The sequence below is a fragment of the Rhinolophus ferrumequinum genome, chromosome X (genome assembly GCF_004115265.2).
Source record: "Rhinolophus ferrumequinum isolate MPI-CBG mRhiFer1 chromosome X, mRhiFer1_v1.p, whole genome shotgun sequence".
NCBI lineage: Eukaryota > Metazoa > Chordata > Mammalia > Chiroptera > Rhinolophidae > Rhinolophus > Rhinolophus ferrumequinum.
In genome coordinates this window covers 33,881,956-33,906,476 of record NC_046284.1, presented here as the reverse complement: position 1 = coordinate 33,906,476, position 24,521 = coordinate 33,881,956, and the positions used below count along the sequence as shown (strand labels likewise).

The following is a 24,521-nucleotide window of genomic DNA, read 5'->3' as shown; positions in this document are numbered from 1 at the left end:
CTGAAATCTATGTAACTTTACTAACAATTGACATCCCAATAAACTTTAATTAAAAAAAATAGTCATGGGGATGTAAAGTACAGCATAGGGAATATAGTCAATAATATTGTAACTGTATAGTGCCAGGTGGGTACTAGACTACTCAGAGAGGTCACTTTGTAAATTATATAACTGTCTAACCACAATGCTGTACACCTGAAACTAATATAAAATAATATTGAGTGTCAACTGTAATTGAAACATTAAAGAAAATAGTCACAGGGATGTCAAGTACAGCATAGGGAATGCAGTCAATAATAGTTTAATAACTATATATGGTGTCACAGGGTACTAGACTTATCAGGGTGATCACTTTGTAAGTTATATAAATGCCTAATCACTATGTTGTACATCTGAAAATAAAATATTGTATGTCAACTACAGCTGAAAATAAAGAAAATAAAAAATGTACATTTTGTTTAATGCAAATTTTACCTGATAAAAGAAGGAAGGAAAGAATGGAAAGAAGGAAGGAAAGAAGGAAGGGAAGAAGGAAGGAAGGAAAGAAATGAGGGAAGGAGGAAAAGGACTGCAAACAAACATTGAACTCTAGTTAATGACCTGCACACTGAGGTCTTTTTGTGTGAAACGAACTAATGTCTGCAACTTTGAAATGCATCCAAAAATGAAAGAACTGGTGGATGGATAGAAAAATACTAATTGTAAAACATGAGTAGTAACTATATGGATGTTCACTGTACAACTCTTTCAACTTTTCTGTATATTTAATATATTTATACTAAAATATTGGGAAGGAAAATCTAAAGAAGGGAGGAAGAATTCTCCCAATGTTGACTATAAATGAATATAAATGTTGGCTTCAGCCCACTGAAGACCCAAATATATCAGCAGCAACTATCAAGAGACAGATATCCAGTAAAAATAGCTCAGTTCCTGGGAGAGGTGTCTTGGAAAATAGCAATGCCCAGTGGAACTGATGGTACCCAGGGGAAGATGGTTTGGTGTGAACATAAAGAGATTCCATCACGAGGCTTACGAGGCAGAGCCACCAGACCGCAACCAGAGCAAGAGAAGGAAGAAGAAAATGATGGATGCTATGAAGTGGTTGTAAAAACTCCTTTATAGACACATTTGAGACATATCCTGGGGTTTGTACCATCATGTACAACCAAACTATCAATTTTGCTCTTTGGCATTTCTGTAAGTCACAAATGTTGAAAGTACTCATCATGAGAATCTGAAGCAACCTGCTGTGTTTGGCATGTTAATCTGAAGAAATGTTTTTTATTCCTCTAGTTAGAGTGAAACTTTTTAAACATTTTCCAGTTACATGAAGCATTTTACTTGTACTCAATGAAGAAACACTAAAAATACAGGTTATGAAACAAATCAAAACATTTGCTTTAAGTTGGCATCTATGTTTGTCCTTCCTGCAGCATAGACGCAGGCACTAAAATGGAAGAAAGAATATTTTCTCCTTTATGCCTGTAGTTTCAGAGACATAGTGCCCTAAGAAGTAGTCCATATGCAGGGTTTTTGTTTGTTTGTTGTTCTTGTTTTAATTGAGATATAAATAACATAAAACATTGTGTCCAGGGTTTTCTTGATGTGTTTAAGAGTGATCCTAGTGAAGGAACTTTCATTTCCTCCTTAGCAGTCTAATCAACAAATATGGTGAGTAAGAACTCACTACTTCCCACAGTCATGATTCTCTTTCAATCTCTTTCCAGGGTTTTACTGATATTTTGCTTGAAAGGGTCATGCATGGCGGAGCCAACATTACAGGATTCCAGATTGTCAACAATGAAAACCCTATGGTTCAGCAGTTCATACAGCGCTGGGTGAGACTGGATGAAAGGGAATTCCCTGAAGCCAAGAATGTGCCACTAAAGGTAATGTTCCATGGCATGTAGCAACCTTAGGCCAGCTTTTAAAAGCATCTCAGTATGGTCTTTATATATTTACAGCAATCATGTGATCAAGTGGTCTTCCCTCAAAAGTGTTTCAAGGATGCTAAAACGCAACAGCAGGTGATGCTACTGAATTTGAAAACAAAACTCCCAAATAAAAAAGCTATTAAGAAAGAGGTCTTTTAAAACCCAGTACCGGAGAATGTTAACTTAATATTTTAATAAATTTCATCATAATATGCTCATAACAACTTACAGTATTACAAGAACCTGAGTTGAACAAAAGATGGGGGCAGTGGAAATAACTAAGGGAGATTGATGGTCTGAAACAGAAAATTAGGTTTTACATTATTTATGTCATTGCTTTATGTTAATATGTTTCATGAATTTCAGTACACCCCAGTGAATTAGGCTCTAATACAAAGTGCGAGTTGCCTATACATATATAGGACAGAATTTTTTTTCTGCATGCAAAAATATCTTTAAAAATAATTAGATTACCTAAGTTGCTCATTTTCATGAAATCAAGACAGGAATATTAAAAATAGAAGTCAGGCTTAAAGTGCACATTTTTTTCATATGTATTCCCCTATTGCTAAAAATCCTATTACTTAAAAATCAGGAATTAAAACAGACCAATTAGGGGAAAGTTATTTATGTTACACAAAAGATCCTTCAAATGTATTTTTTAAGTAACCATTCCCTCAATACATTAATTCATGTATGAAACGAAATTGAAATTCTTCCTCCTTAATATAATGAAAGTACGTATGTACTATCGCTGTGGGACTCCTATGATCAAGACAAGGGGTCAAAGTAGAGTCAAGACCCTTCCCGAAAAAAGGAAAGGGTATGGGAAATATTTCCTCTCTCATGGTTTCAAGATACCCATACCCATATCCTCACTGGCAAGAACAGAATAAGGGAGAACAGAAGATCCAGTCAAGATGGCACAATAGGTAAATGCTACCTAGGAGCTTATCTCCTGTCATGACCACATAAAAATTACAACAAAACTACAGAAAAACCACTATTGAGAATTTCCTGAAGTCTAGTACAGCCAAAGCCTTACAACTAAGGTCATGCAGAAGAAGCCACCTCAAGACTGATAGGAGGGGTAGAGACATGGAACAGGCTGGTCCCACACCCACATGTGACCATTGAAAATCAAGAGTGCTATTTCAGCTTTGGAGGTCTCCCACCCTGAAGGAGTGAGGAGTCCCAGCCTCACACAAGGCTCTCTAGCCCACACATCCAGGGCTAGGGAGAGAAGTCCCCATAACTTCTGGCTGTGAAAACCAGCAGAGATTGTGGCTGAGTGAGACTAGAATGGCTGCAGTTCCAAGTGCTCCTCTTAATGGGCCCACCCACAACCTTACTCACTGATGGACTCACTCATACTGAACTCCAGCACTGGGGCAGCAGCTGGAGAGGCACCAGGAAAATATGGGGAGAAACTGAATTGTCTGATTGTGGGTGAGGGATAAAGGGGCAGTTTTCTCCTGGATAAAGGAGATGATGGAAACCATTGTTTCTTTATTTTGCTTTTACCTCTCCTGGCATGCAGACTCAGGTGATCATGATATCTAAGTCTCCATCAAACTGGCTAACATGGTCCATTCACTCTGATTCCCTGAGAACCCACCCCACCCAAATTTTGGGCCCACACAATCCGGTTCTAGTGCCTTTTCTGAATAAATGACCTGCCTTGGCTCATGCTGCAGAGTTTCCTAAAATCTCTCAAAAGTTCTCAAAACCTAAACAAGCAGCACCTGACTTTAGCATGTCCCATACCACTGGCTGAGCACCCCTAAGCCAAGCATTATTAACAGCTGGCCTTGGTTCATGGCTTGGCCTCTCAAGGCACCTCCAAGCCCAGAACAGGCAGTGGCCAACTGCAGATTGCTTTGTGGCTCATTGCATGTGGCCCCGGGCAGGGCACATTCTTCAGCTGAACTTGGGCTGTTGGAGGCCCCAAGGCTGGCATGCCCAGTGGCCAACTTTGGAACAGACAGAATCACCCAGCCACCTGCAGGGATGACACACCCAAAGGGCACACTGTGCAAGCACTGGAGACCTGCTAAAGTGAATCGTGCTCTGTAGGGTCAGCCCATGCACCACAACTCCTCCACTGCAGCAATACCAGTCCTCACAACAATTCAGCCTGACAATCAATTCCTCCCATTCATGTGCAAACAGCAACCAAGTCTCAACTACAACAGGAAGACACACACAACTCACAAAATGGACACACCTGGATTACCTGGCTCAGGTGACAAGGGAAATTGCCCCACTGAACACTATAGCATACCTACTATATAAGGCCACTCTACTAAGACCTGGAGACATAGCAGCCCTACCTAATACATAGAAACAAACACAGGGAGGCAGCCAAAATGGAGAGACAAAGAAACATGTCCCAAATAAAAGAACAGAACAAAGCTTGAAAAAAAGAATTAAACAAAATAGAGACAAGCAATCTACCAGATTCAGAGTTCAAAACAATGGTCATAGGGATGTTCAATGATCTCAGGGAGAACTTCAACAAAGAGATAGAAAACATAAAAATGAAGATAGAAAACATGAAAAAGAACCAGTCAGAAATAAAGAATACAATAACTGAAATGAAGAATACATTACAGGGAATCAAAAGTAGATTAGATGAAGCAGAGGACTGAATTGGTGATTTGGAAGATAAAGTAGCAGAAAACATCCAATCAAAAAGAAAAAAGAATGCAAAAAATTAAGGACACTTTAAGGGGCCTCTGAGACAATATCAAGTATACCAATATTCACATCATAGAGGTACCAGAAGCAGAAGAGAGAGAACAAACAATTTAAAATCTATTTGAAGACATAATTACAGAAAAGTTCCCTAACCTGGTGCAGGAAATAGATATACAACCCCAGAAAGCACAGAGAGTCTCAAACAAGATGAACCCAAAAAGTCTCACACCAAGATACATCAAAATTAAAATGTCAAAAGTTAAAGAGAAACAGAGAATCTTAAAAGCAGGAAGAGAAAAGCAGTTAGTTGCCTATAAGGGAGCTCCCACAAGACCATCAGCTGATTTGTCAACAGAAAATTTCAGGCAAGGAGAGATTAAGACGAAATATTCAAAGTGATGAAAAGCAAAGAATTACAACCTAGATTACATGGCAAAGTTATCATTTAGAATTGAAGAACAGATAAATACCTTCCCAAACAATAAAAGGCAAAAGGATTTTACCAACACCAAGCCAGAATTACAAGGAATCTTTAAAAGAAAAATAAATTTAAAATATGTATAATAAACTACAAATAACTACATATCTATCAATAGTTATTATCAAGACAACTTGTCCAAGATGGTGGATTAGATAAATGCTATGCCTACTGCATTCCAGGATCACATCAAAATTACAAATAAATTATAGAACAATCAACCTCAAGAATCATCTGAACACTAGTGGAGCAGAACCCCTATAAGTAAGGATATATAGAAGAGGCCTCATATAAGGATATATATAAGTAAGGATATATTGAGACTGATAGGAGGGACTGAAACATGAAATGGGCTGACCCCAAACCCACAGATAGTAGTTGAACACTGGGAGGGACACCTAGGTGGCAGAGGTTTCCCCTGAAGAGGGAAGGGACCCAGCCCCATGCCAGGCTTCCCAGCACTTGGGTCCTCTGCTGGGAAGAGGAGGTCCCACGGCATCTGGCAATGAAAATCAGCAACGATTCTCTCTGCCCTTCCTGGTGGAGTAGAGGGCAGCTGAAAACCCAGATGTCCTCTTGTAGAGTCAGCACATGGACTCAATCGCTGTGTGCACTCACTTGGTCACTGGTGGAGGTGTGGCAGCTTGGGAATCCCAGGGATGTGTAGGGAAGGACTGAGTTGTGTGGCTTCTGGGTGGGCATTGGAGGAACGTGAGCCATTGTTGTCCCTGTGTGGAGCCTGACACATATGTGGCCTACAAGAAAGTGCTATCACATTGGTCAGTGGAATCCGTGCATGTGCATCACCTTGGTGATGCCCTAGGTCCCTGCCTCCCACACAGCTGGTGCTACATCACCCAGTAAACTCTTGCCTGCTGGATTGCTGGCCCCACCCTACAGGCAGCAGAACTCTCTTAGTAGTGGGTGGACAGCCTGCAGTAGCCCGGGAAATATTTGCTCATGGGCAGTAACTCAAGACCTGTGCTGCAGCATCTCTAGGGCAGCCCTTGGGAACCTATGGGCCTGAAGCGGGCAGGGACTGGCTGTTGTGTTCTCAGGGTACTTTTCAGGGGTGGTCATGGGCCTAGCATCAGTGTGGGAGCCAGGACTGCATTGACTTTGTAGAAATCATTAACCCAAATCCTGAGCTCCCTGGAACACCACCCCACCTACCTAGAGCTGCATTGCCAGGGGCACTCTGGGCACCTGGGTGACCAGCCCCACCCGACAAGCTGCAAAAATATTTTACAGAAGCAGATGATCTGCGAAGGCCCAGAGAGAGTTTCGTGGTGGACAGTGACCCAAAACCTGTACCGCAGCCACTCTTGGGCAGCTCTTGGTAATTTGCAAGCCTGAGACAAACGGTGGCTATCTGTGGTGTTCTAAGGTCATTGTGCAAAGTGGTTACAGGCCAGGTGTTGCCCTAAGGTGAGCAGTGACTGGCTGCAGTGATCTTCAGGCACTGTGCTAAGGAAAGGGTCACAGGCTGGGCACTGACATAAGAACTGAATCTACATTAACTTTGTAAAAACCACAGGCCACATCTCGTAACATCCTAGGAATCCATCCTTCCCAGCAACTGCTGTATCACTGAGGGCACTCTGGTCCAGAACGCGCACTTAAGGGGACTCTTTCTATGCCTGGGCCTTACAGGCAGCTGGAGGGTAGCAATAGGCCTAGGGGGCCCTGGGCCTTTCTCTAAGCTGTCTCAGGCCCACATTTGGTGGCAGCCACCCTTGGTTCACAGTGAGGCCACCCCATCATGCCTCCAGGTCCACTCCAGGCAGCAGCCAACCACATGTAGCTTTGTGGCTCCTACCAGGTAGCCACAAGCTGGTAACAGGCAAGGCTGAAATTGGCCTGCATGGGAAACCCTCTCAAGAGACATGAGAAGAAACACACCAAGTGGCCAGCTTCAGACCACACCAGAGCACTACCTGGTTAGCCCCACAAGTGGCATCTCAACAGACACCAGAGCCTGTGAGAGTGAATCCTCCTCTAAAGGGTCAGTCCCCACTCAGCAGCTCATACACTGAGGTTATAGGCAATCCTCACAGTCGGTAAGCCTGGAGGTCAATCCCACCCACTGACTCACCAAAAGCAATCAAGACTAAACTACAAAAGGAGAACACACACAATACAAGGGGCACCTCTGGAACACACGCACAGGAGATTACGGAGACTGCACAATTTGACTACACAGAACAAATACTACATAAAGCTACTCAGAAAAGACTGAGAGACATAGGAGACATCTACCTAATACACAGAAGCAAACACAGAGCAGGAGCCAGAATGAGGAAACAAAAAAACATGTCCCAAATAAAAGAACAAGGGAAACCTTCAGAAATAGCACTAAGTGACATGAAGGCAACCAATCTATGAGAGACAGAGTTTAAAACACTGATTATAAGAATGCTTAACCATCTCCTTGAGATGAAATCATAGAAATGGCGTCATGAGGTGAGCCTCTTGAAATCTCTCCTGGAATTTACAAAAAAAATGAATAACTATGATTACACAAAAGACTCCCAGCACAGCAGATAGGCAAAACTAAGACACGTGCAACTCAAAGAATCTAAAGGTGGGAAAATTGGGCTAGCAGGGGAGGAGGGAAGCGGGAAGTGCGGAGACACAGGCCACGTGGGCGCAGGACGCAGACCGAGCTCAGAGCTCCAAGCTCCCTGAATTCCAGAGCTACTGCAGTCATGGGAGAGGGAAGAATTCGGAATGCTAGTGCTCCTCTTATGGCCCACATTCACACCTGAGAGATCAGCAGGTAACACGGCTGAACCCAATGCTCACTGCAAGGACCTCGAAGCAAAGACTGAGCAAAGACGGGTGAAAACAGCAGTTTAAGCCATCACTGCTGAGCAGAGGACAGAAGGCATAGGAGTGGAGCCTAGCCACCCTCTCCCCACCCTCCCAGAGCTCACCCTACCCGCACCTGCTGAGTGCTAGAAGCGGAACAGTAGCAGAGTCAGATCAAAAGAACAGAATATTTGCAGTTCTGAGAACTGTGACCAGCAGACACGGACTCTCAGCCCAAATAGTTTCAGAAAAGGGGAGGAAGCCTTGGGTGCAGGAAACACACACAACCCATCTGCCCCCAGCCCTGCCTATCTAGGCGGATCCCTACAGAGGTAAACAGAGCCGCTGAAACACACCGTGCCTGAATCTGGTGCAGAAAGAGCTTTGGAACTTCAAACCCTTTCCACATCCACCAATGGAGGCGGTGCCCTGAGAACCAGGCAAACTGCTCACAGAGGAGAAGCCTGCCTCCAGGGAATTCCCCCATTGTGTGAGAAGCCAAAACAGTGCAGAGAAAATATAAAACTACAGCGTGAGAGAGAATTAAAGCCTGAAGTTGGAAAGAAAATAAAGCATTCTACCAACACCTACTGCAAAGCAAAGGAAAGACATCTTCCTACCAATGTGTTGCACAACCTACTCCTGTAGATGCGTCGGAAGATAAATAATAATTCACTAATTGCCCTAAATAATCAAGGTAAAAAGGCAGCTTAGAAAGAAAATAAAAAGTCTCCAGAAAATGAACTAAAAGAAATGGAAATATGTGATTTAAATTACAGAATTCAAGACTGGTTCTGAAAAAACTCAACGAGATGCAAGAAACCACAGACAAGCAGTTTAATGAACTCAGAAACACAAAGAACAAAATGAACACTTTACCAAAGACAGATTTTAAAAAAAAAAAAAAAAAAGCACCAGATAGAATTTCTGGAGACTAAGAACTCAATAAAGGAATGAAAAATGAAATAGCCAGCTCAGGTAATAGAGCTGATGAGATGGATGAAAGAATCAGTGACATTGAAGACAGAAATCTGGAAATGACACAGACAGAAGAGAGAGACTTGACAGTTAAAAGAAATGAAATAACTCAACAAGAACTTTCTTACTCCATCAGAAAGAGCAATAAAAAAATAATGGGCACACCAGAAGGAGTAAACAGGGAGAAGGGAACAGAGTGTATATTCAAACAGTCAATGAGAACTTCACAAACTTGTGGAAAGAACTGGATCTTCGAATCCAAGAAGCAAATTGAACACCTAATTACCTCAATCCCAACAAGCCTTCTCCAAGGAACATTGTATTGAAGCTGTCAAAAATCAATGACAAAGAAAGAATCCTCAAGGCAGCCAGGGAAAAGAAGATGATAACCTATAACGAAAAGCTCTACAAGCCAGGAAGGAGTGGAAATTCTACAAGCCAGGAGGGAGTGGACTCCAATATTCAAACTATTGAAAGAGATAAATTTTGAACCAAAAATAATATATTCAGGATAGATATCCTTCAGATATGGAGGAAAAAAATACCTTTCCAGATATACAGAACCTGAGGGAATTTTTTAACAAATGACCTGCACTACAAGAAATACTGAAGGAGGCTATTTGACCAGCGTAAACTGAGATAATTTGTGACTAAAAAAAAAAGAAGGGTGAGAGTAAAGGTCTGAACTGGCATAAGGGAATAGAGAAAGTAAGCATGCTGAAGAAAATGGAATACTCTAAATATCAAATATTCTTTTACATAAACTTAATGGTAACCACTCAAAAAAAATCCAGAACTGAAATATATACTGTAATAAAAGAAGAAACAGAGGGAAACATCATAGAATACCACCACACAGAAATAATAGACAGCAACAAAAAGGCAAAGAAACAATGGAGGCACGATCCTACCAGAAAACCAGAGATAGATGATAGGAAATCCTCACATATCAATAATCACCCTAAATGTAAATGGACTGAATTCACCAATAAAAAGTCACAGAGTAGCAGATTGGATCAAAACACTAAACCCAACCATATGCTGCCTCCAAGAGACACATCTTAGCTACAAGTACAAACACAGACTCAAAGTGAAAGGATGGAAATTGAGACTCCAAGCAAATGGCATCCAGAGAAAAGCAGTTGTATCCCTACTGACATCAGATGCAACAGACTTCAGGATAAAAAAAGTAACAAGGGACAAATTTGGATATTTCATCATGACAAACGGGACTATAAAACAAGAAGACATAACAATCATCAATATATATGCCCCCAATCAGGGAGCACTAAAATATATCAAGCAACTACTAACAGAACTAAAGGGAGAAAATGACCAAAACACAATTATAGTAGCAGACCTAAAAGCATCATTGACAGCTATAGATAGATCATCCAAACAGAAAATAAATGAGGAAATATCAGCCTTAATGCACATTAGATGTAATGGACTTAATTGACATTTACAGAGCACTTCATCCTAGAACATCAGACTATACATTTTTTATTAGTGTACATGAAACATTCTCAAAGATAGACCATATATTGGGACATAAAACTACCCTCTGTAAATTTAACAATATTGAAATCATACCACACATAGTCTTGGATCACTAGGCTTTGAAATTGGATATCAACTCCAAAACAAAACAAAAAAACAAAACAAAAAAAAAAACATGAAAAGCCACAAATATGTGGAGACTAAACAACATACTTTTAAAGAACGACCGGATCAAAGAAGAAATAAAAGGAGAGATCAAAAGTTACATAGAAATAAATGACAATGAAAACACATCCTATCAAAATTATTGGGATGCAGCAAAAGCAGTAAGAAGAGGGAAATTTATATCACTACATGCCTACCTCAAGAAACAAGAAAAATCCCAGATAAATAACCTCACATTACACCTTAAAGAACTAGAAAAAGAAGAACAAACGAAACCCAAAGTCAGCAGAAGGAAGGAAATAATAAAAATCAGAAATAGAGAACAAAGAGACAATCGAAAAAAATAATGCGACAAAGAGCTGGTTCTTTGAAAAGCTTAATAAAATTGACAAACCCTTGGCTACACTCACTAACATAAAAAAAGACACAAATAAACAAAATCAGAAATGAAAGAGGGGAAGTTACCATAGATGCCACAGAAATACAAAGGATCATCCAAGAATACTATGAAGGACTATAGACCCTTCCTAGGCTGAATCACGAAGAATTGGAAAATATAAATAGACCTATCACCAGTAAGGAAATTGAATCAATCACCTGAAACCTTCCCAAAAGCAAAAGTCTGGGACCAGAGGGCTTCTCTAGTGAATTTCACCAAGCATTCAAAGAGGATCGAATACCTGTCCTACTCAACTCTTCCAAAAAATTGAGGAAGAGACAATACTCTCTAACTCATTTTATGAGGCCAACATTACCTTGATACCAAAACCTGGTAAGGACAACACAAAAAAAGAAAACTACAGACCAATATCTCTGATGAATACAGATGCAAAAATCCTAAACAAAATTCTAGCAAATCGAATACAACAATGCATTAAAAAGATCATTCATCACGACCAAGTGAGGTTCATCCCCGGGGCAGAAGGATGGTTCAACATCCACAAATCCATCAATGTGATACATCACATAAACAAAATCAAGGACAAAAGTCATATGATTATATCAATTGATGCAGAAAAAGTATTTGGCAAGATACAACATCCATTTATGATTAAAACACTTAATAAAATAGGTATAGAAGGAAAATACCTTAACATAATAAAGGCCATATATGACAAGCCCTCAGCTAATCTCATAATTAATGGTGAAAAACTGAAGCCCTTTGCTCTACGTTCAAGAACACAACCGGGCTGTCCCCTATCACCTCTGCTTTTCAATATAGTGTTGGAAGTCCTTGTCAGAGCAATCAGGCAAGAGAAAGAAATAATGGGCATCGAAATTTGGAATGAAGAATTGAAAGTGTAGCTTTTTGCAAATGGCATGGTGCTATATATAGATAACCCTAAAGATTTCACGAAAAAGCCATTAGAAACAATAAACAAACACAGTAAAGTTGCTGGCTACAAAATCAACGTACAAAAGTCCATTGCATTCCTATATACTAACAATGAAATCTCAGAGAAAAAAATTTTAAAACAACACAATTCCCTATGCAATCACAACAAAAGAATAAAATACCTAGGAATAAACTTAACCAAGGATCTGAAAGACCTATTACTAAGAACTATAAGACATTTTTAAAAGAAATTGAAGAAGACACAAGAAATGGAAAGACATTCCGTGTTAATGGATTGGAAGAATCAACACATTTAAAATGGACATATTACCCAAAGCAATTTACAGATATAATGCAATGCCCATCAAAATCCAAATGACATTTTTCAAAGAAATTGAACAAACAATGTAATAAATGTTCAGTAAAGTCCACTATTCAGAGGGACTGCAAGAGAGGATTGTTTGAAGCACCATCAGATTTGTATGGAACAACAAAACACCCTAAATAGTCAAATCAATCCTAAGAAAAAAGAACAATCCTGGAGGTATAACACTCCCTGACTTCAGCTTGTACTAGTTGGCAACAATCATCAAAACAGTATGATATTGACAGGAAAAACAGACGCACAGACCAATGGAATAGAATTGAGAACCCAGAAATAAACCCACATAAATATGGACAGATAATTTTTGACAAAGAAGCCGAAAACATACAATGGAGAAAAGACAGCCTCTTCAATAAATGGTTCTGGGAGAATTGGAAAGCCACGTGCAAAAGAATGAAACTAGACTGCTCTCTGTCACCATGTACCAACATTAATTCAAAATGGGTAAGAGACCTAAACATAAGTCCTGATACAATAAACTGCATAGAATAAAACATAGGTACTAAAGTTACGGACCTTGGGTTCAAGTGGATTTTATGAATTTGACTCCAAAGGCAAGGGAAGTAAAAGCTGAAATAAATGAATGGGACTATATCAAACTATAAAGCTTCTGCACAGCAAAAGAAACCATCCACAAAATAAAGAGGCAACAAACCAAATGAGAGAAGAGTTTTGCAAACAATGCCTTTTATAAGGGGGCTGATACCCAAAATATATAAGGAACTCATACAACTCAACAACAACAACAAAGAAGAATCCAATTAAAAAATATGCAGAGGATCTGAATAGATATTTCTGCAAGAGGACATACAAATGGTCAATGGAAATGAAAAAAATGCTCAACATCACTAATCATCAGAGAAATGCAAATAAAAACCACAATGAGATTTCACCTTACCCCAGTTAGAATGGCTATCATCAACAAGACAAATAGTAACAAGTGTTGGAGAAGCTGTGGAGAGAAAGGAACCCTCATACACTGTTGGTGGGAATGCAGACTGGTGCAGCCGTTATGGAAGGCAGTGTGGAGTTTCCTCAAAAAATTAAGAATATAATTACCATATGACCCAGCAATCCCTCTGCTGAGTATTTACCCCAAAAAATCTGAAAACATCTACACATAAAGACAAGTGTGCTCCAATGTTCATTGCAGCTTTATTTATGGTAGACAAGACATGGAAACAACAAAACTGTCCTTCAATAGATGATTGGATAAAGAAGTTGTGGTATATATACACAATGGAATACTATTCTGCCATAAGAAAAAGATGAAATAGTACCATTTGTGACATCATGGATGGATCTTGAGATTATAATGCTAAGTGAAATAAGTCTAACAGACAAAGTTGAGACCCATATGATTTCACTGATATGTGGTATGTAAAACTGAAAACAACAAAAGAACAAGACAAACAAATGAAGAAACAAAAACTCATAGACAGAGACAATAGTTACCAGAGGGTAAGGGGCAGGGGGATGTTAGATGAGGGTAAAGAGAATCAAATACATGGTGATGGAAGGAGAACTGACTCTGGGTGGTGAACACACAATGTGATATGTAGATGATGTATTACAGAATTGTACACCTGAAATCTATGTAACTTTACTAACAATTGTCACCCCAATAAACTTTAATTAAAGAAAAAAGTACTGGGCAGCTGGATGGTTTAGTTGGTTAGAGCGCCATCTCTTAACAACAAGGTTGCTGGTTCAATTTTCACACGAGCCAGTGAGCTGCTCCCTCCAGAACTAGATTCAAGACAATTAGATGCAGCTGAGCTGCACGGGTTGGGGAGGTAAGGTGCAGCCTGATGGCTCAGTTGGTTAGAGCGGGAGCTCTCAACATGAATGTTGTGTGGTCAATTCCCACATGGGATGGTGGGCTGCGCCCCCTGCAACTAAGGATTGAAGACCGCGATTGGACTTGGAGCTGAGCTGTGCCCTCCACAACAAGATTGAAGGAAAATGATGACTTCGAGCTGATGGGCTCTGGAAAAACACACTGTTCCCCAACATTCCCCAATTTAAAAATATTAAAAAATTATAAAAAGAACAGTAAGATGAATAAAAGTCATTGTACTGATAAATTAAGTTAGTAGTGGTAAAGATGACAGTGTATTCACTCCCAATTGTGTTTGGACATACTGTATATAAAGAAAACTCTCCCTAGTACATTTGCTTCATTTTTAAAAAATAACAGAATTCTATATTCTACGGGTATTTATAACTCCTGTAAAGTAGGAAACAGCTTATTTTAATCAAATATTCACTCATTTAATGAAAAGGCATCCACTATGTCAAATTGCAGATAATCCAATCCCTTGTATTAAGTGACTGCCCTCATCCCTAATAGAGCGTACCTGTATATTCAAGGAATAGAAAGTATATCCAAGGAATAGAAAGTAAGTGTTCTTGCCTGAAAGAGCTAGCATCATAAAGTACTGCCTGTAAATTTTCAACGTCATCAGTTTTAAAACTCCATAACAATTGTAATTTTCTAAAATTGAAATCCAGCTTTGGTTTTTGCTTCCTCCAGGAAACAAAAACTGATTTATTGCTGGCCAGGGGTCATAGTTCACCAGAAACATGGTCCAGACAAAAATGATTAACGTTTCCCTCCAAATTAATTTCAAACTGTCTAACTTAGCTATTTCCATTTTCCCCTAAGTAAATACCAAATCTGAATTTTCTATTACAAACAGCAATAATCCAGTCTTTAGGCTTTAGGATATCCTGTTTCCTCTCCAATCTACATATGCATCTTTTAACTTCACACGCATTTCTTTCTCTATAAAGGACCTGGCCTTTTAGTAGTCACTCACTCAATACGAAAGACAGTATTGAGAGTAAGAGAGAGAGATTCCCTTGAGCCACATGATCTTAATAATCTTAACATGTGCACACATAAGGGGAGAAGCATTATTCTAGAGTGAATCAAAGTCAGGCTTTCCCAGAGAGACCTCTTTATTCAAATAATTAAGAATAATTTGAATTCTTAATTCAAAGAGGAATTCTTCCTCTTCGAGGAAGAGGTGGAGATGAATGAAAACGATAAATAACAAGGCAAGTTTTGAGGGCATTTTTCATGATATCTTGTTTTCTATACATCCATTTCAGTATACATCTGCACTGACGCACGATGCAATACTGGTCATAGCAGAAGCTTTCCGCTACCTGAGGAGGCAGCGAGTGGATGTGTCCCGCAGAGGCAGTGCTGGAGACTGCTTAGCAAATCCTGCTGTGCCCTGGAGTCAAGGAATTGACATTGAGAGAGCTCTGAAAATGGTAACCACTACTATGGATTATTGGGCACAAAAAAGAGACCTCAATCTTTAGAAAAGACATAGTAAAAGGAATGGGATCATAAGGGAGAGGGAAGTACCACATTGTGAGGGGTGTAAATGTCTAACTATTATATTGTTTTGTACATCTGAAACTAATACAAAAAAGACCTATGGTTCTAGCAACAACAAAAAAGGAATAGGGTCAGACTCAATAGAAGGTCAGAGTGTGCAGAAATATGACCAAAGATACTTATTTACCAAAATCTAGAAATCTAAAATTAGAAGGTTCTTCCTTGAAACTTAAAAAATGGCAGATTTAAGGCAAGTTAATATTTAGTTCTGTGCTACAGCGTAGGTAGTAAATTAAACTCAAAAGTTGTGGATTGACATTGTAAATGGCTTCAAAAAATTCAAACTTTCCAGAAATATGTTACTAGGGGGAATGGGATATTTTATAGGAAGCTCCTAACTTCAAGGTAGACATTACAAAGGACAGCAAAATCCTCTGGCTCATCAGAAAAATGATTAGCCTGGATGGACTTTGGAACTAAATCAGTGTGATAGTATTTCTATTATCAAAAAGTACCTGTATACTATTCTACTTGGTTAAATGAAAAAACATGATCCATTTCTAGGCCTACTTAAAAGGCTATTCCTAATGCCCCAAAGAAAAAGCTTAAAGTACAAGGAATCAATGGATACAGTCAAATAGGTCACTTGATTTTAGTATTTACAGGGCAGGAGATTATTTAAGGCTTCTTACAGTGTCCTTTGAACAGGTTCCATTATTTACACTAGGAGCAGGATCACCCATTCATTGCAGCTTTGCAAGCAAGAGCTCTTTCCTAAATATTTTGCTTTATGCTATATGTGCCTGTGTGCATTAAAATGAGACTTCAAGAGTTCAAGACTCTTATTTCTACTTATTTAATTATCCTGATGTTTGGGACATCCAAATTAACAAAGAGATAGGCAATGATAAGGTAATTCTGTGCACAACCCAGCAACAAAGAATTTGTAATGGCCTCATAACATGCATCATTTTGTGTAATTGACTCTCTTACAGCTGCCTTAAATTTGCCAAGTTGGAAGCATTCAATCAAAAGGGGTTAGTAGCCCCAGTGTCTTTCCAAGAAAGAGATATGACTCATTCTCCCATCATGTAGATTTTTATGTCATATGTCAGTTCCCTAGTGAATGCCCTAAGCGTGGTTTATGGAGGTAACACTGTACAATTTTAAAGAGCAGTTAATTAAATTCAACCTTCACAGCAGTTATAAGGTTTGCATTGTCAGGTGAAACATAGTGATGTGTGAAATATAAAACTCTCCTTCAGTGAATCAAAAGGAGTTTTCATCAACAAAACCTCAAGGTGCAAGTTCTAGCATCTCCAATTGACTCCCCATTCATGAGACAAACAACTATCTTCCCAAAATAGAGAACTGGCTACCAAAGTGAAGGACAAGAAATAAATTTGAATAGAAAAAAATTATATTGATCATATTATTGCACAAATAGTTTCTGTATGTCTAAGTCACTAATAAAGTTCAAGCTATAAGCCAAATAAGTAATTTTTCCCCAAGTCCTAAAGATCAAACACTCAACCAAAAGAATTTGTGTAGTTGACTCTCTTTAATGATCTCTTTCTACAGGCCAATCTCTTCCTATTGCTCCAGAGGCTGGAAAGTATCAACACTTCTCCAACAGTAGATGTTCCCCTGTAATAAATGCTCAGGAAAAGTCCACTATTCAGAGGGACTGCAAGGGAGGATGGTTTGAAGCATCTAAGGTTTTACTATATTAAAAGAAATCCCATTTGATTTGAGTTAATTAAAAGTGAGAATGCATGATGTTAAAAGCATCCCTCATTGTGACTAACACATAGCTGTTGCTCAATACATCATTCTCATCCTTCAAAGCAGTCTACTATACAAAATCATTGCCTGATAGAGGCTCCTAAGGGGCCAGTTTTAATGAATAAATAAGAATATCATTCATTCAGTAAATATTTATTGAGTACCATCAACTATGTATCAGGCTCCAAGTTAGTATGCAAACATGAAATAAGATGAGGGGAGCTCACATTTAAACTGTTAACATATAAAGAGATGTTTTGAAAGACCTTAAAGCCACTTGCAAATTGGGTAATCATTTTCCTCACAATCTATGGATAGTGCAAAGATCAGCCTCAGCCCAGTCTACTGAAATACGTCACAATTTTAACTCAGGAGATATGTCCACTTGTTCAGTAAACATTTTATTCAGCATGTGCTCAATTCCAGGCTCTGTATTAGTTGCTGAGAACACAGAAAAAGAATGTCTCTCATCTTGAGATGCTCCCAATCAAGGAGGGGAGATAGAAATACTTAGATGATTAAAATGCTATGGTTCAGTTCTACAGAGGAAGTGATGGTAACCCAGAGGAGAAGCACCTAATACAGATTGGGGTGGGGGCAGGAAGGATTAATAAAGGATCCAAGATGGATAGTAGGAAACTGTCACTGACATTCACATCCTTAAAAATAGAATTCTCTCTGAGTTGTTGTACAATTCTAGTTCTGCTCCCCAAAAGTTCTATTCATGGGGTCGGAAATCTCTTCAAAATACCAAGGTATAGACTGATATCCAGTTTGTAAACTAGGTCTATATAGGCTGGATCTTTACAAATATACAACTTGTATTTGTATTTAGTTATTAAATACTCGTTTTTTTTACATTCAAGTTTATTGGGGTGACAATTGTTAGCAAAACGACATATATTTCAGGTGTAAAATTCTGTAATACATCATCTATATATCATATTGTGTGTTCACAAACCAGAGTCATTTCTTTTTATCACCATATATTTGATCCCCTTCACCCTCATCTACCAAACCCCTCCCTCCTTACCCTCTGGTAACCACTAAACTATTTTCTGTGTCTATGAGTTATTATTTCTCCATTTGTTTGTCTTGTTCTTTTAGGATTTTTTTTTTGTTTTTTTTTCTCTTTGTTGAAAACAAATGTGATTTTCTTTTTTTATTATTATTTATTGGGGAGACAATTGTTAGTAAAATTACATAGATTTCAGGTGTAAAATTCTGTATTACATCATCTATAAATCCACTGTGTGTTCACTACCCAAAGTCAGTTCTCCTTCTATCACCATATATTTGATCCCCCTTACCCTCATCTCACACCCCGCAACCCCCTTACCCTCTGGTAACCACTAAACTATTGTCTGTGTCTATGAGTCTTTGTTTCTCATTTGTTTGTCTTATTCTTTTGTTGTTTTCAGTTTTATATGCCACATATCAGTAAAATCATACAGTTCTTCATTTTTCTGTCTGGTTTATTTCACTTAGTAATCTCATGCATGATCCATCTATGTTGTTCCAAATGATATTATTTCAACTTTTCTTATGGCAGAATAGTATTCCATTGTGTATATATACCACATCTTCCTTATCCAATCATCTATGAAAGGACATTTTGGTTGTTTCCATGTCTTGGCCACTGTAAATAAAGTTGTAATGAACATTGGAGCACATATATCTTTTTTTTTTTTAATTTATTGGGGTGTTCCTAAACGTAGAGCAAAGGGCTTCAGTTTTTCACCATTAATTATGAGATTAGCTGAGGGCTTATCATATATGGCCTTTATTATGTTAAGGTATTTTCCTTCTATACCTATTTTATTAAGTCTTTTAATTATAAATGGATGTTGTATCTTGTCAAATGCTTTTTCTGCATCAATTGATATAATCATATGATTTTTGTCCTTTATTTCATGTTGTATATTTCATTGATGGATTTGCGTATGTTGAAACATCCTTGAGCCCTTGGCATGAACCCCACTTGGTCTTGATGAATAATCTTTTTAATGCATTGTTGCATTCGATTTGCTAGAATTTTGTTTAGAATTTTTGCATCTATATTCATCAGAGATATTGGTCTGTAGTTTTCTTTTTGTGTGTTATCCTTACCAGGTTTTGGTATAAGGGTAATGTTGGCTCATGAAATGAGTTAGGGAATATTGTCTCTTCTTCAATTTTTTGGAAGAGTTTGAGTAAGACAGGTATTAGATCCTTGAGTAGGACAGGTATTAGATCCTAAACAGAATTCTAAGAATTTTGTTTAGAATTTTTGCATCTGTATTCATCAGAGATATTGGTCTGTAGTTTTCCTTTTGTGTGTTATCCTTACCAGGTTTTGGTATAAGGGTAATGTTGGCTCGTGAAATGAGTTAGGGAATATTGTCTCTTCTTCAATTTTTTGGAAGAGTTTGAGTAAGACAGGTATTAGATCCTCTTTGAATGTTTGGTAGAATTCATTACTGAAGCCATCTTGTCCCAGACATTTTCCTTTGGGAAGTTTTCAGATAACTGATTCAATTTCCTTACCGTTGATTGGTCTATTCAGATTTTCCAATTCTTTGTGATTAAGCCTAGGAAGGGTATATCTCTATGAAATTCTTCATTTATTCTAGGTTGTTGAATTTGGTGCCATACAGTCCTGCCTAGTATTATTGGATGATCATTTGTATTGCTCTGGCATCTGTTTAACCTTCTTCTCTTTCATTTCCGATTTTGTTTATTAGTGTCTTTCCTCTTTTTTTGTTTTTTAACATTTTTTATTACTTTCAGGTGCACAAGACAATGTAATAGTAAGACATTTATCGTTTATATCCCTCACACAGTGACAACCCTCCTTCCCCGTCCACTACCACTCTGACGTCGCACACAGCCATTAAATTTACACTGTCACTATTCCTAATACTGTACTCTGCTTCTTGTAACTATATATGAATATAAAATTGTAGTTGACATTCAATTGTTCAGCTTCAGCTTCAGGTGTACAGTGCAGTGATACGGCATCTATATCATCCCTGAAGTGGTCACCCTAATGAGACAAGTGTCCATTGGATACCCTACAAAATCTTTACAACATTATTGATTACATTCCCCAAATTGACTTTCGTATACCCGTGGCAATATTGGGATTACCAATTGTGCTTTCTAATCCCCTCACCTTTCCACCTTTCCCCTTATCCTCACTGCCCTCCCATCTAGCAACACTGAGTTTTTCATCTATGTCTCTGAGACTGTTGCTGATTAGTTCAAACATTTATTTTTTTATTTAGATTCCACATATAAGTGAAATCCTATGGTATTTGTCTTTCTCTGTCTGACTTATTTCACTTAACATAATGTTCTCTAGGTCTGTCCATAATGTTGCAAATGGTAAGATTTCATTCTTCTTTATGGCTTTGTAATACTCCATTGTATAAATGTACCAGAGTTTCTTAATCCAGTTGTCTACCAATGAACATTTCCGTTGTTTCCAGGTCTTGGTTATTGTGCATAGTGCTGCAATAATCATAGGGGTGCATAAATTTTTTTGAATTAGAGTTTTGGATTTCTCCAGATAGATACCTAGGAGTAGAACTGCTGGATCATAAGGTAGTTCCATTTTCAGATTTTTTTTTTGGCTTTATATTTGTTACTTTTTATTATATGGTTGGAAAGTAATTTTCTTTTTTTTTTCTTTTTTTATTATTTTTTTTAAATTTATTGGGGTGACAATTGTTAGTAAAATTACATAGATTTCAGGTGTGCAATTCTGTATCACATCATCTATAAATTACATTGTGTGTTCACCACCCAGAGTCAGTTCTCCTTCCATCACCATATATTTGATCCCCCTTACCCTCATCTCCCACCCCCCAACCCCCTTACCCTCTGGTAACCACTAAATTACGTTCCCCAGATTAATTTTCCAACCATTTTCAGATTTTTGAGATACCTCCATACTGTTTTCCATAGCGGCTGTAACAATTTGCAATCCCACCAGTGTACAAGGGTTCCCTTTTCTCCACGTCCTCGGCAGCACTTGCTGTTGGTTGATTTATTGATGATAGCCATTTTGACTGGGGTGAGGTGGCATCTCATTGTGGTTTTATTTGCATTTCTCTAATGATTAGTGAGATTGAGCATTTTTTCATGTCTGTTTCCCATCTGTATGTCCTTTTTAGAAAAATGTCTCTTCATGTCCTCTGCCCATTTTTTAACTGGGTTGTTAGTTTTTTTGGAGTTGAGCTGAGTTTTTTATAAATTTGGGATATTAACCCCTTATCGGATATATCATTGGCAAATATCTTCTCCCATTCAGTAGGATCCCTTTTTGTTTTATTGATGGTTTCCTTTGTTGTTAAAAAAACTTTTTAGAATGACGTAGTCCCACATGTTTATTTTTTCTCTTACTTCACTTGCCCAAGGGGATATATCAGTAAAAATCTTATTCCAGGTAATGTGTCTAAACTTTCTTCCTATATTTTCTTCAAGGAATTTTATGGTTTCTGAGCTTACATTTAAGTATTTAATCCATTTTGAATTTATTCTTTTATATGGTGTAAGGAGGTGGTCCAGCTTCATTTTTTTGCATGTGTCTGTCCAGGTTTCCCAGCACCATTTATCTTTACCCCACCGTAAGTTCTTACTTCCACTGTTGTAGATTAAATGACCATATAGGCATGGATTTTTTTTCTGGGCTTTCTATTCTGTTCCATTGATCTCTGTGTCTGTTTTTATACCAGTACCATGCTGTTTTGATTACTGTAGCCTTGTAGTATAATTTGATGTGAGATATCGTTATACCTCCCACTTTGTTCTTATTTCTCAAGATTGCCGAGGCTATCCAGGGTCATTAATTGTTCCATATAAATTTCAGCATTATATATTCTATTTTCTATGAAAAATGTCCTTGGTGTTTTGATAGGAATTGCGTTGAATCTGTATATTGCCTTAGACAGTATGGACATTTTATCTATATTAATTCTTCCTATCCCTGAGCATCGTATGTGTTTCCATCTATTTGTATCTTCTTTAATTTCTCTCTTCAGTATCTTACAATTTTCTGAGTACAGATCTTTTACTTCTTTGGTTAAATTTATTCCCAGGTATTTTATAGTCTTTGAAGCTATTGTAAATGGGATTGTTTTCTTAATTTCTCCTTCTGATATTTTATTATTGGTATATAAAAATGCAACTGATTTCTGAAAATTAATTTTGTATCCTGCTACTTTGCCAAATTCAATTAAGTATCATGTCATCTGCATATAACGCCAATTTTACTTCCTCCTTACCAATTTAGATGCCTTTTATTTCTTTTTCTTGTCTGATTGCTGTGGCTAGAACTTCCAGTACTATGTTGAATAGAAGTGGAGAAAGTGGGCAACCTTGCCTTGCTCCTAATCTTAAGGGGATCGATCCCTTTATTATTATATAGTCCCCAACTTTGTCTTTTAATATATTCTTCATTTTAAAGTCTATTTTGTCAGATATAAATATTGCAACTCCAACTTTTTTCTCCTTTCCATTTGTATGAAATATCTTACTACGACCCTTCACTTTCAGCCTGTGTGTGTCTTTTGATCTGAGGTGAGTCTCTTGTATACAGCATATACAAGGGTATTGCTTTCTTATCCACACAGTCACCCTATGCTTTTTGATTGGAGCATTTAGTCCATTTACATTTAAAATGATTATGGATAGTTACATAGTTATTGCCATTTTTTAAATTTGTAGTTAGATTGTTTTCATCTTTCTTCTGTTTACAGAAGCCCTTTTAATATTTCCTGCAATGCTGGCTTTGTGGTAATAAATTCCTTTAGCTTATTCTTTTCTGGCAGGCTCTTTATCTCTCCTTCCGTTTCAAATGATAGCCTTGCTGGATAAAGCAATCTAGGTTGTAGGCTTTTGTTTTCCATCACTTTGAGTACCGCCTGCCACTCCCTCCTGGCCTGCAATGTTTCTGTAGAAAACTCAATTGATAGTCTTATTCCCTGTTATGTAACCCGCTGTCTTTCTCTTGCTGCTTTTAGGATTCTCTCTTTTTCTTTAACCTTTGCCATTTTAACTATAACGTGTCTTGGTGTGGACCTGTTTGGATTTATTCTGGTTTGAACTCTCTGCACTTCCTGGGCTTGTAGGTCCGTTTCCTTCACCAGGTTAGGGTAGTTTTCAGACATTATTACTTCAAATATGTTCTTGATCCCTTGCTTCCTCTCTTCACCTTCTGGTATTCCTATGATGCACATTTTGTTGCTCTTGTTGTTATCCCAGAGGTCTCTTAAACCATTTTCATTGCTTTTTATTCTTTTTTTCTTTTTGTTGTTCTGTTTGGGTGATCTCTGCTAACTTGTCTTCTAAGTTGCTGATTCAATCCTCTGCTTCATCTACCCTTCAAGTGTGTTCTTTATTTCAGTTATTGTATTCATTAGTTCTAACTGATTGTTCATTATGATTTCTCTATCCTTCTTTATGTCATCACTAAACTCCTTAAAGATTCTTATCATCAGTGTTCTGAACTCTGTCTCTGATATTCGGTTATCTCTATTTCATTTGGTTCCAATTCTGGAGGTTTCTTCTGTTCTTTTATTTCGGACATATTTCTTTGTTTCCAGCTCTGGCTGACTCTCTCTGTTGTGTTTGCTTCGATGTATTAGGTAGATGCCCTAGGGTTCTTGGTTTTTGCTGGGTTATCTTATGTAGTATGCCTCCTTTATATTTGACTTGCACCACTTCCTTCTTCTCCTGTGTGTGTGCTCCAAGGGTAACTCTTGTGTTCTTTACATTGTCCTATTAAATTTGATCTTTAATTGCTTTTGGCTTGTTAGTAGGTGGGATTGACTCCTAGGCTGACTAGCTGTGACTTGGCTCTGCCCACAGTGGATGTTCTGCTGCGTGAGGGTTGACTGCTCAAATGAGGCTTGGCCCGTATGGTCTCTTGTGCCTGTAGAGAATTCCGTCTGGGAGTGTTTACTTGTATGTCAAACCCGGTAATACTCTGGTTTGGTCAGGAGTTGGCCTCTGGGTGTGTGGGGACAGAGCCCCAAAAAGCAGTTTCCAGGCTCTCGGCCTCACATAGAAAGGTGCTGGCTCAGGTAGTAAATGGCCATCGACTGTGA

At 38.2% G+C, this 24,521-nt stretch overlaps 1 protein-coding gene across 10 annotated transcripts in view; it reads left to right on the top strand.

Annotated features, from left to right (window-relative positions):
* Positions 1-24,521, top strand: part of GRIA3 (glutamate ionotropic receptor AMPA type subunit 3) — a 555,596-nt gene that overhangs the window by 349,844 nt on the left and 181,231 nt on the right. For 9 of the 10 annotated variants that reach the window (XR_004423667.1, XM_033112237.1, XM_033112265.1 and 6 more), the window contains 2 exons: positions 1,731-1,892; positions 15,408-15,575. Coding sequence is in view for 9 of the 10 variants with exons in the window: in XM_033112237.1 (XP_032968128.1) it covers positions 1,731-1,892; positions 15,408-15,575 (330 nt within the window). In the remaining variant the exon portion in view is untranslated. The remainder of the gene's footprint in view (positions 1-1,730; positions 1,893-15,407; positions 15,576-24,521) is intronic. The other variant, XM_033112270.1, reaches the window with a different exon arrangement.